At 40.3% G+C, this 12,127-nt stretch overlaps 2 protein-coding genes across 6 annotated transcripts in view; one reads left to right on the forward strand and one right to left on the reverse strand.

Annotated features, from left to right (window-relative positions):
* On the forward strand, window positions 1-11,986 carry HYLS1 (HYLS1 centriolar and ciliogenesis associated). 4 transcript variants are annotated; one of them, XM_043579755.1, is made up of 4 exons: window positions 1-255; window positions 3,125-3,168; window positions 8,189-8,307; window positions 10,695-11,986. In XM_043579755.1, the coding sequence occupies exons 3-4, from the start codon at window positions 8,294-8,296 to the stop codon at window positions 11,614-11,616; spliced, it is 936 nt and encodes a 311-aa protein (XP_043435690.1). In that variant the 5' UTR covers window positions 1-255; window positions 3,125-3,168; window positions 8,189-8,293; the 3' UTR covers window positions 11,617-11,986. The 4 variants fall into 4 exon arrangements, with proteins under 4 accessions (XP_043435690.1, XP_043435688.1, XP_043435687.1 ...); XM_043579753.1 differs by having other exon boundaries at window positions 66-419; window positions 10,692-11,986; XM_043579752.1 differs by having other exon boundaries at window positions 66-255; window positions 10,692-11,986.
* The window catches only part of PUS3 (pseudouridine synthase 3), a 9,784-nt gene continuing 2,106 nt past the window's right edge, over window positions 4,450-12,127 (reverse strand). For both annotated transcript variants that reach the window (XM_043579750.1, XM_043579751.1), the window contains exons 2-5: window positions 7,002-7,428; window positions 6,324-6,889; window positions 5,231-5,421; window positions 4,450-5,089 (exon numbers count right to left, since the gene is read on the reverse strand). In XM_043579750.1, coding sequence (XP_043435685.1) covers window positions 4,779-5,089; window positions 5,231-5,421; window positions 6,324-6,889; window positions 7,002-7,376 — 1,443 coding nt within the window. In that variant the 5' untranslated portion in view covers window positions 7,377-7,428 and the 3' untranslated portion in view covers window positions 4,450-4,778. The remainder of the gene's footprint in view (window positions 5,090-5,230; window positions 5,422-6,323; window positions 6,890-7,001; window positions 7,429-12,127) is intronic.

A 12,127-nucleotide genomic window follows, 5' to 3' on the forward strand; every position in this document is an offset into this window, starting at 1 on the left:
AAGAGAAAATGGGCACCAATCAGAATGTAGACATGGAAGACGTTCATGGTCAGAACCAATAGGAGAACTGGAGGGCGGGGCCGAGGATGCAGGTTAGCTCTTCTAGTTTAAACCGCGGCGGCCAGGCGTTAACTGTAGCTTGGAGGTTGGGTGTGCCGTGCGCCTGCGCGAGCTGCTGGACGCTAACGGAATCCTGCGGAGCTTCGCTAGGCCGGCAGCGGGAGTCGGTGCGGCGAGCGGACCTCGGCGGGGCCGGTAAGCGGGTAGAGACTGGAATAGGGGGCGCACGGGCCCACGGGGGCCGATCGCCCGCCGTGCGGAGAGGTCGAGGTCTGGATAGCACGGAACGGGAGTACCCTCACTGGTGCGCCGTCTCACGTCCGACATACCTTCCAAACCCGGGTTTACTGCTTCCCAAGGTTGGTGTAAGCTGTGTCGTGCTGTGCCCTTGGCGTGCCTGAGCCCCTTGAAGTCACAGTGGGCTCCCGTGGCGCGCCCGACGTCCACTGCCAGCCCGATAGCTGCCCTGGCTGGCACCTCCGTTGCCCAGAGGGCTGCAGGGGAAGGGGGTGGTGTCGCCGCGGGAGCCGGGTTCCCCGGAGGCCGCCAGCATCCGAGGCGACGACCGCGCCCGAGGCCAGGTGGGCACCAGGTGGCCTTTGTTGTTGTGCAGCGACCAGTCTTCCCAGCCGGTAGTTGCGCCCTTTGTGAACTTCTGGGTATAACCGTGCGAGCAGCTCTCTCGCTAATGAGTTAGGATAGGGTGGAAAAACGAACCCTGTAGCCCTACCCCAGATGAAAATAAACCTTTTTTCTGATTGTAAAGTTGTACCGTCCCGTTGATTTTAGAAATAAATCCAAGAAGAACGAACGTATAAAGGAAAAAAGGAAGAAAATTCTAGATATTCCACTGGGCCACAGATAACCATCAAAAAACCCCACTTCATATTTGGGTTCCCTTCAGATATATGCGTTTTGAGTATATATGCCTAATTATACTCATAAAATATATTTGGTTTTATGTAATTGTTTTAAATATGATAAAGCATAGTCATTTAAAAAGCAGATTATGCCTTAGTAATATTTTAGGAGCATGTGACTGTCAAATATAAATAAAGCATTATCATTTTTAATGGATGCATGGTACTTCTTACAATGGCACTACTGTACAATATATTATTTAACCACTCCCCTCACGATGGACACTTGTTTTTCCAGTTTCTTCATCATAAAATAGCATGGTGGTGGTTACATGTATGTATACATGTTTGCATTCTTGTTCAATTTATCTCCTTAGAATAATTCTTGGAAATGGATTATGGCTTAGACATTGTGGTGCAGTTTAAATTGTGATTCATAATGCCAAGCTGCCCTCTAGAAAAATTGATATCCCCCCATCTACACACACACAGTGTGTAGGGTGCTTATTTCTCCACACTCCGACTGACCCTGGGTATGAGAAAATCTTACCAATCTGAAAAGACATCTTAATGTCTTTATTTCCGTTATTAATGAGATTAAACATTTTCTGTGTGTATTAGTCATTATTTCTTTGGGAAATTTTCTGTCTTTCCTTTATTCTGGTCCCCTATTCTGGTGCATTTACCTTTTACTAGCCTTCTAAGAGGAATTTGAATTAGTGACTTTGAACCTGTTGCACATATTTTCCCCAGTTGTCCCTTGGATTATGGTTGACTTTTGCTGGGTGTTTTGTTTTCTCTTGTTTTGCTCCAATGTTGTGGTTCTTTAAGCTGCTTGCTTTGTTCCAAAGTTGTGGTTCTTTCAGCTACTTGCTTACTTCTCCCCAGAGGCAGAGAAATTTGTTGTAACTCTACAGTAGCCTCCTTGTAATGGTTAGACTCTAACTAGTATCCCAGTTTAAAATCCTCCCCTTTCACCCTTAAAATCCTTGCACTTGGAACTACTAAACCTGGGATACCAAGTTGCTTAGGATTTTTGAAGAGAAGGCACTACTGGGTATTTTGGTCAATATTATCAGTATCTACAAAATATAAGCTGCTGTAGCTTCTATGTGACAGGTTCCTCCTAAGTAAAGGGAAAGGATTATCAGGTCTTTATTAAAAAGAAAGAACTTAGTTACCTATGAGCTTTACTATAGTTTATGTTTTACTATTTGCAAACACCCTTCTTCATACATTGAAGAAAAAGGAGTGTGCCATAATTTAAATGCACACAAAATAACATGTTAATCACTGTATAGTATAGTAGATATGACATTAAAAAAAATCTCTTTGGGCTTTAGTATTGGAGATCCTCCTAGCCCAGAGTCCTATTCCATTTCTGTCCCTGCTTTATTCTGTTTTATCTTTTTAGTAGGTAGTTTTGTATTGCATGAACATTGAAATAAATGGTGTAATACCGCTCACAAAGCACCATTTTATTTGTATACATACCATATATGTGTTACATATAATACATATTATGTGTTATATCTTCATATATAATGTATATAATCTCATTTAATTCCTTCCATTTTTCCAATGAAGAAAAAAATAAGATCTAAGGCCTACTTCTGACTCCATACCGTGAGTCAGAAACTGAAATTTATAATAAATATTACCTCAGATAACGTAAGTAATTTTGCAAAGTTACATTTTAGGATGCATCATTGCTTCATCTGTGATGATTGTCCTGAGTGTATCTATGGTAACTACCAAAAAAATAATGTCACTAGGGGCGCCTGGATGGCTCAGTCGGTTAAGCATCCGACTTCGGCTCAGGTCATGATCTCACGGTCCGCGAGTTCAAGCCCCGCGTTGGGCTCTGTGCTGACAGTACAGAGTCTGGAACCTGTTTCAGATTCTGTGTCTCCCTCTCTGTCTGACCCTCCCCCACTCATGCTGTGTCTCTCTCTGTCTCAAAAATAAATACACGTTAAAAAAAAATTTTTTTAAATGTCACTAAATGCTTATTCTTCCAGATTTGAGTAAACCTCAAGGTTTAATTAACCTTGAAAGAATTTTAAGATCTAAGACCCTGTTCCTCTAACTCCTTTGCTTCTAAGGAATCTTCAAGCATGGTGTTTTAGTGTTTTTTGTCCCATGTATCATTTCTTTAAAGTTCAATTTTTAAAATAGTGATTTCTTAAACTCTTCTTTTCCAGGTTTTTCTCGAAAACTAATGGCAGTGGAGGTACACTGAAATAAGGTAGGAAATTGAAAAAAATAAAATGCTTTGGTTTGTCCTTCCATGTTTAAGTGAGGATATTCTACTACTCAATGATTACACTAAAAACAAAAGGATCCTGACATCAAAATTAAAGAGGAAGGCTATCTATATATCTCTATCTCTATCTCTATCTCTATCTAGATAGATGTATTTTTTTTAGCAAGGGTGGGTCAGAGAGGGAGAGGGAGAATCCAAAGCAGGCTCCATGCTGTCAGTGCAGAGTGGAGATGTGGGGCTCAAACTGCTGAACCATGAGGTAATGACTTGAGCTAAAACCAAAAGTTGGAGGCTTAAGTGACTGAGTCACCCAGGCGCCCCAAGAATGTTTGCAACTTATGTAAAAGGTGGTGAAGAAGATGATGACTATGCAACTGAGACCATTTGTGGCTCACACAGCACTAGACTGATAAGCTTTCTAAGAGATGCTGTGCTTTATTGAGTTAGGCCATTTTCAGGTAGTATTGTGCCTGGTATAAACCAATGTATCAAATATTTAACAGACTAAATTTCTTACTTTTAATTTCTCTTCTAAAAAATAAGACACTCAGGCAAAGTTCTTTATGAGAATTCAGAGGAGTAGTGAATATTTCATTTGCTTTTTTCTTTTAATTTTTTTAATGTTTGTTTATTTTTGAGAGAGAGAGACAGAAAGCATGAGTGGGGGAGGGGCAGAGAGAGAGGGAGACACAGAATCCGAAGCTGCCTCCAGGCTCTGAGCTGTCAGCACACGGCCTGATGCAGGGCTCAAATTCACAAGAGTACAAGATCATGACCTGAGTCAAAGTTGGATGCTTAACCAACTGAGCCACCCAGGCGCTCCATTCATTTGCTTTTTTTTTTTTTAATTTTTTTTTTTTTTTAACGTTTATTCATTTTTGAGACAGAGCATGAATGGGGGAAGGTCAGAGAGAGAGGGAGACACAGAATCTGAAACAGGCTCCAGGCTCTGAGCTGTCAGCACAGAGCCCGATGCAGGGCTCGAACTCACGGACCGCGAGATCATGACCTGAGCCGAAGTCGGATGCTTAACCGACTGAGCCACCCAGGAGCCCCCATTTGCTTTTTAAAAAGACAAAAATAACAGGGGTGCCTGGGTAGCTCAGTCAGTTGAGCATCCTACTCTTGATTTTGGCTCAGGTATGATCCCAGGGTCGTAAGATCAAGCCTCGCTTTGGGCCCAGTGCTGAGCGTGGAGCCTGCTTAAGATTCTCTCTCCTCTCTCTCTCTCAAAATTAAATAAACAAACAGCATAACAAGTTAGACACTTGTAGGATCAGGCTTTAATGAATTTGAGGCACAGGTTTCCACATGTATGTAAACCCCATTTCACAATTGCTTTTTGCTTCTTCCATCTCTTAATCCTTTTGGACAGGAATGAGAATGCTTGAATTCTCTTACTCAAGTAGGAGCTTCCTTCACAGGGCTTAATGTTCTTTTGGTTTGGGGTTTTTTGGGGGGGGTTTTCTTGTTTTATTTTTTCAAACAGCTGATAATCTGAATTTTTAGGTCTTCTTGTAGTACATATTTTCTTGTATTTCTTTCTCTCCACCTACCACTAGCTGCTTGTTGCCTCCTAGATTCTCTTATGGTTAACTGATGCTTTTAATTTCTGTGTCAACACAGACTCTCTTTGTTGGTTTCTCCAAAAGAGTATTTTCTTCCTCCATTATATCATGACAGTCCCTTTTGGCTTTTGTTTCTTCCTCAAGGAACGAATGTGGGTGCTCGATACGTCCCCTACGTACAAAATGTTGGATCCGGGATTCTAATCCTTGGCATTTAGGGCGATCCATTAGTGGTTTATATGTGCGCATTTTCACTCCTTCTACAAAGGCACTGGTCTGCTTTATGACAGAGGGCTTAACATTTCTCCATTCTATCATTCCATCCATCTCTGGTCCTATAATACATACAGTCATATGTTACATGGATACTTTACCACAGTAGAATCACCTCCAAACTTTACATAAATCTGCTCCCATAACCCCACATAACTTTGGTTCTGGTAAATAATCGCCTCTTAGGATTTCCCCTGTCATACCTGTCCCACAGGGTACTGCAACACAGTCCAGTCCTTGTAGCATGCTATACAACATGTGAGTTTTCACAGCATGATTAGCCCATAGTTGTTGTAGGTGGGTAACATTGAACTCCTGAACCTCTCGGTCATAAATCCACTTGATATTTTCAAACTTACAGTCATACAAGACTAGAGGAAATTCTACAGCCATACTAGAGGGAAAAAGAGACAAGAAACAGTATGAAAATACACAGCAGCCGTCCAACAGTTTTTCAAATACAAGTGGCGGGGGGAGGTAGTTGGATTAAAAGGAGGGGAAAATCTTTGTCAGCACTGAGTAACAGATAAGAAAGTAAAAAACACCATCCCTAACCTTGAACAACTTTATATTTGAAAGACAAAAACACAACACAACAAACCATGAATCAACTGGTTAGGCCTCAACCATAATGCTATAACATTATTTTTTACATTTTTTCCCAACTTGTTGATTTTGCAGTATCGTAGCCAGGGAGGTTTATCCAAGGTGTGATTATTGCTAATTGAAAACATTTTTATGAACTTGTTAATTTTGCATAGTATGAAGTAAAAAACTAGATTTCACTGCTTTAGAAATGAATTGTTAGTCTGTCTGGCCTCGGCCTAGTCTCAAAAGTCTAACTATTCTTCCTACCTTTCTTGCCATTTCAGACACTGAAAATAAGGAAAAATTCAAAAGTACAGTAGTATGACTGCCCAATAATATAAAGCAAGGAAGATTTATATGAATAGTTTGAATGCTCACTTTTAAACTTCACCAGAACCTAATAATAATACCCTTAAAATAAATTCAGGGGAAAAAACATTTAGGAATGAATGTTATTTTATTTAAGGGGACTGGTCCAAATACCTATTCCTTACTAATGGGATAGAACAACAAGAGAAGAAAAAGATAGCCCTCCTGCATATTCATGACATTCTCCAAGTTAGATTCAAAGCTTCAAGAAGACAAAATAAGTGACCTAGTTAATTAGACAGTTGTTGGGAGAAGATATGTTAACCTTTAATTATTTAAAATATTTAAAATATTTAAAAATATTCTAACAGCAACAATTGTCTTTTGTTTTTAACGTACCTGTACTGAGGTTTCTGGGGGTTTTTCTCTATGTTCAGCAGCTCATCAATAATCTCTGGCTTCTCCATTCCTTGGCCAATCAGAAAAAGGATAGCCATCATACAGCGGACTTGATGATAAAGGAATGCCTGGCCAATCACTTCAAACTGACATAACTGGAAAGGTTCTTGCCATCTCTCCTTATCCAGGCTCTGGCCCACTAGCTGTACTTGAGCAGACAGAATAGTCCTCTGAAAATTGATCACTCCGTTGGCTACATCCATTTTACATAAATTCCTAAAATCATGTGTGCCAACATACTTCTGAGCTGCATCGTTCATGGCCACAATGTCTAAATCAGCACGAGGGAAAAAATAGCGGTAAGTCCGCTCAAGACAGCTGAACCTAGCACTGAAGCTAGGTTCCACAGGGGCCCAGGCCAGTACACGGATGTCTGGAGGGAGTACCCGATTGAGAATGTGGGTATAGCGGATCTCTTTAGCAGCATCACTGACTTCATCTTTTAAATTACAATCCTCTGAAGCCCTGTCCTTTGGAAAGTGAGAACGAAGGTCAAGAGAAATCACCTATGGAATTAAAGGAAGATGGTTGTTTTAAAGACACAATCTGAATCCTTAGTATGTGCACCTAGAATACATGGGTATCACTTGCTTTAAGAAACAGTATAGTGGCCCTTACCTGTCCAAAGGCACTGACTCCTTTGTCTGTTCGCCCACAGCGGTGATAGTTGGATGTCTGTCTGCTTTCTACTAGTCGAGTCTTGGTTAGAGCCTCAAACAGTTTCTCTTCAATTGTATTGTTTGTGTTTTCCTGACTGGCAAAGCCTTGGTATCCCCAGCCCAAATAGGCTATCTTTAGAGCTACATGTCTTCGACCATGAGCACTGAAATCAAATGCACGCTTAGCTTTTCCAGCTCCTAAAGAATTTTCTCTCACGGTTGAGTCTTTGTTGTTGGCCTGTTCTTTTTTAAGTCTCTGTACCTCCTGCTCCAGTTCCTGTACTCTTTTTAGGAGTTTGACAGTTTGGGTTCTGTCTATGTCACTTTCAGCCATGATAAAAGACAACCGACCCCAGGGATAAAGAAATCATATAGGTCCACTCTACCTGAAAAAAGAGTAAAAGGATACAACAGTTTCAATGCGGATTACTTTGGTGATGTCCATATCATTCCATCATCTGCAAATAGTACCTAAGATTTAATTTAATGCCTAAAGGATATATTTTGCTTCTGCCCAGGGAGACAAGCATTAGCTTAATTGTTCTGGGTTGATCATCCATAGATACTGTTCTTTTCTATCCTGTCTGGCCAGTTCACAGGGGAAAAGGAAAGGAGCATCAAGAAATGGCATTGTAGGGGCACCTGGGTGGCGCAGTCGGTTAATCGTCCGACTTCAGCCAGGTCACGATCTTGTGGTCCGTGAGTTCGAGCCCCGCGTCAGGCTCTGGGCTGATGGCTCAGAGCCTGGAACCTGTTTCTGATTCTGTGTCTCCCTCTCTCTCTGCCCCTCCCCCGTTCATGCTCTGTCTCTCTCTGTCCCAAAAATAAATAAACGTTGAAAAAAAAAAAAAAAAAAAAAGAAATGGCATTGTTAAAGTTTAGTCAGAATTTAGGGAAAATATTCGTAGATCCCATTTCTCTCTGCTTCATTAGCTGTGATGATTTTTTTGATGATGATCATGTTTTTGATACTTTTCCTTAAAACATTTCCTTTTGACTTCTCATTACACTTGTCTAATCTTTCTAATCTTAAAATCTGTTCATATGGAATATATATGTCTACTCAGTTTCCACTGCTTTCCAGTATTTCATATAAAACGAGTGGCTTGTATATTCTGTCCTCTAACACTCAGTTCTGTCTTAAAGGTGGTACGGCAGAAGCTAGCCTGACTGACGAAACTTGTCAATGATTGTACTTCATATTGCAAGGAGAGACTGAAGTCAAGGGTTTCCCACTCTTAAGTGGTTTTGATGGCAGAGAGAAGGTAATTAAGCATCATGATCTTTTTTTAAGTTGAATTTCTGTTCTATACCTCTAGCTATTGAAGAGTCAATCTGGAAAATGTAATTAACATGTTGAAATTCCTGACATATTTCAAAATTCTAGTGTTGAATATACTACATCGTTAAAATTGGGACAGTGCTAGACAGTCCATGACGGGTGGTCACTTTATATGGATTGTCACCAAATGTGTTCTAAGGCTATGTTATCTGGGTAGCTCATTTAGTTTCTGGCCTTTGAGAGTTTCTGTATCTATGATATGTTAAAAGTTTAAATACAAAAAAAATGAAACTATAACAAATACTAGAAGGAAACTTTTCTTTTATAGTCTTGGAATGTGAAAGGCGTTTCTATGTAAGATACTATAGAAGCCCAGAAAATACATACATCTGTTTTAATTTAAGGATCAATAAGAGAAAGTCCAACAACCAGAGAGATAAATGGGAAAGGAAAAGCATTTCATACAAAAAGAGAAAAACAGCTGATAAAAGTGTATGAAAAGTTGTTCAGTTCTACTCAATGTAAATACCATTTACAGGAAACTATTTTTCATCCAGCTGACTGCAGAGGAGGTTTGACAGTACACCACTTTGGAGAGGGAATGGAGAAGCAAGCTCTGGAAGATGCTGTCAGTACAGCCTCTTCACAGGGCAGTTGACAACATCCATCAAATTGAGCACACACATATCTTTTGACCCACCTACTCCATTTCTAGAAATTTTACATACACGTGGGCTTGCACAAGTATGTAAAAACTTGAAAGATACTTGGAACATTCGTTTTTAACAAGACTGTAACCTAAATTAAATCAGGGGCTGAAACGAATAAATTAGGGCACATCAATATGTCAGAATTCTGTACAACTTTAAACAAAATGAAGTCCATGTGTGCTGATCTCGCTGGATCACCAAAACCATCTTTAAGATTCAGGGGAGTTGTGGGATGTCTGGGTGGCTCAGCTGGTTAAGCGTCTGACTTTGGCTCAGGTCATGATCTCATGATTCTTGGGTTCAAGCCCCGCATCAGGCTCTGTGCTGACAGCTCAGAGCCTGGAGCCTGCTTTGGATTCTGTGTCCTCCCTATCTCTTTGCACCTCCCCCCTCATGCTCTTTCTCATTCTGTCTCAAAAATAAATAAATGTTAAAAAAAAAAAAAAAAAAAGAGAGATTCAGAAGAGTTGTATAATATGCTCCTTGATGGTATAAAAATGTACATATGAATATGGAAGATTACTAGAGAAAGTGTAAGAAACTGCCTTTTGAGAGTGAGACTTGGTGGGGGAAGTGGGGAATCCTTATTTAAAATGACCATGTGCAGTACAGTATAGGAAAATCTAGTCATTATTGTATATATAGTATTGTAATAACATGTCACGGTGACAGACAGTAGCTATACTTGTAGTGAGCTTAGCATAACCTATAAACTTGTCAAATGTACAACTGAAGCTAATGAATACTGTATGCAACTATATTTTAATTAAAAAAATTCCCATGTGCATGTACTAGTTTTTCAATTTAATTTAAAAAGAAAAATTGTAGGGCATAAAAGTCCTTATTAGAAAGAAAGAAAAATTGTAGGGATACAGGAAATAGTGTGGGCAGTAGCTACCTGTCCTAGATCCAGTCCAGAAACTAGCATTGGGCATTTGGCTGGTTGATTGGGGTTTAAAAGTTAGTTCAGTGACAGGGTACTGAGATGAACAGATTTAGCTTGGCAACTAATGACACATTAAAATCACTTAAGCATATGAGTGTTTATGTGCATATCACTGCTTTGTGATGGTTTTGGATTAAATCACTCTCATCGGTAAAAGCAAGGACTGAAGCCAGACTGCCTGAGTTAGACTTCCAACTCCATCACTTACAAGCTATGTAACCTTGGACTAGTTCTTTATGCCTCATGTTATTCATCTGTGGAAAACCGGTAATAAGAGTACCAGTTAGCTCACAGGATTCCATGAATTAGTAAATGTTAAGCACATAGAACAATGCTAGATACCCAAAGTGCTCCTCAGTATAAGTTGCATAATATATGTTAAGCATTATGTCTCAAGCTCTTTTTCTGCCTCACCTGTACTGTCCTAGGAGCTACTACAGGTAGCAAAACTACCAGGCATTAGAAAGTGGGAGCAAACGAGAGTGGAAATGAAAGCAGCTGGTAGATTTTCTGGAGCTGAGTTAATGCCCCTCCAAACCGCTACCATACTACCCTATTCTAAAATCTGTATTTTATTATAGAACTATTACATTTATGATTGCCTTAGCCATTCTTTCTCCATTTGATTACAATAAAATAATACACAAGAAGGGAATGAACAGTTAATGAGCTGGAAATTATCAGAAAACTGATCAGTATTTTTTCTTCCAGAAGGTCCTACAGTGGAGGGGAAGCAATGGAGGAACTCATGGGACCCAGTGGACAAAAATGGGCCAATATGGATCCAGAAGAAAGAATGTTGGCAGCCAACACAGCTTTTACCCATATCTGTGCAAGGCAGGGTGAGGGAGATGTCAGGAGAGATGCCCAGTCTATGCAATATGATCCCTACAGTAAAGCCTCAATAATTCCAGGAAAGCAGCCTCTCCCTGTGCAACTGCAGTACCCACACGTAGAAAGTAATGCCACTTCAGAAACAGTCTCAGAGGCCTCTCAAAGACTCCGAAAGCCAGTGATGAAGAGAAAGGTGTTGCGGAAGAAGCCAGGAGGGGAAGTCTTAGTGACAGATGAGTCAATTATCAGTGAATCGGAGTCTGGTACAGAAAGTGATATGGATCTCTGGGACTTAAGACAAAAGCTGATGAGTCTGCAGTTCCAGGAAGACAGGGAATCTCCAGCTGACATTTCACAAAAATTTAATTTACCACATGAATACCAAGGAATTTCTCAAGATGAGCTCATTTGCTATCTACAAAGAGAAGGAATGGCCCCTCCAGCTTATGAACAAGACCTGATTGTTGCCAGTCGACCAAAGTCCTTTATTCTCCCAAGGCTGGACCAGTTGAGCCGAAACCGGGGCAAGGTAGACCGCGTAGCCCGATACTTTGAGTACAAACGAGACTGGGACTCAATAAGGTTACCTGGTGAAGATCATAGAAAAGAATTACGCTGGGGTGTCCGAGAGCAGATGCTTTCTCGAACAGAACCCCAGTCCAAGCCTCAGCACATATATGTTCCAAACAATTACCTAGTGCCAACTGAGAAGAAAAGATCTGCCCTTCGCTGGGGTGTTCGTTGTGACCTCGCAAATGGTGTCATGCCCAGGAAGCTTCCCTTCCCTCTTTTTCCTTCTTAAGTGTTTTTTTAACCTGTTTTATGGGATTGTTTGGGGGTAACCTCGTTCTTTCTCTCTTTCCTTTTATTTAAGTAGAAACAACTAACTTAAAAGCCCATGGAACATTATAAAGACTTCACCTACCATTGGTCTTTCCTAAGTCTATATCTCATTGGTATTAAATACTACTTCACTTCCTAATGACCACTCTCAAATCCGGTAATTGCAAGACAAATGCCAGAGAAAGAAAAACAGATCTGGTCTTTCACTTTGTCCGATAGCACTATTTCTGTTCTATACTGTTTTTAACCTTTGGCCAATATGTGAGTTGCTGTCTTTAAAGTTGCTGGGTGTTAAGCTTACTCATTAAAGAATTTTTGGATTTTGTGAACTTGATCTTTTTTTTACTTCTACTTCCTAAGTAAGATGATCTCAAAACTGGGTTATGATTCTCCTTCCAATCATTACTTCCCATCATACTCTCACCACTTAAATAATGAGCACCAGAGGAAAGGAACAAAAAACTGTCATT

The sequence above is a fragment of the Prionailurus bengalensis genome, chromosome D1, assembly GCF_016509475.1.
Source record: "Prionailurus bengalensis isolate Pbe53 chromosome D1, Fcat_Pben_1.1_paternal_pri, whole genome shotgun sequence".
Taxonomy (NCBI): Eukaryota; Metazoa; Chordata; class Mammalia; order Carnivora; family Felidae; genus Prionailurus; species Prionailurus bengalensis.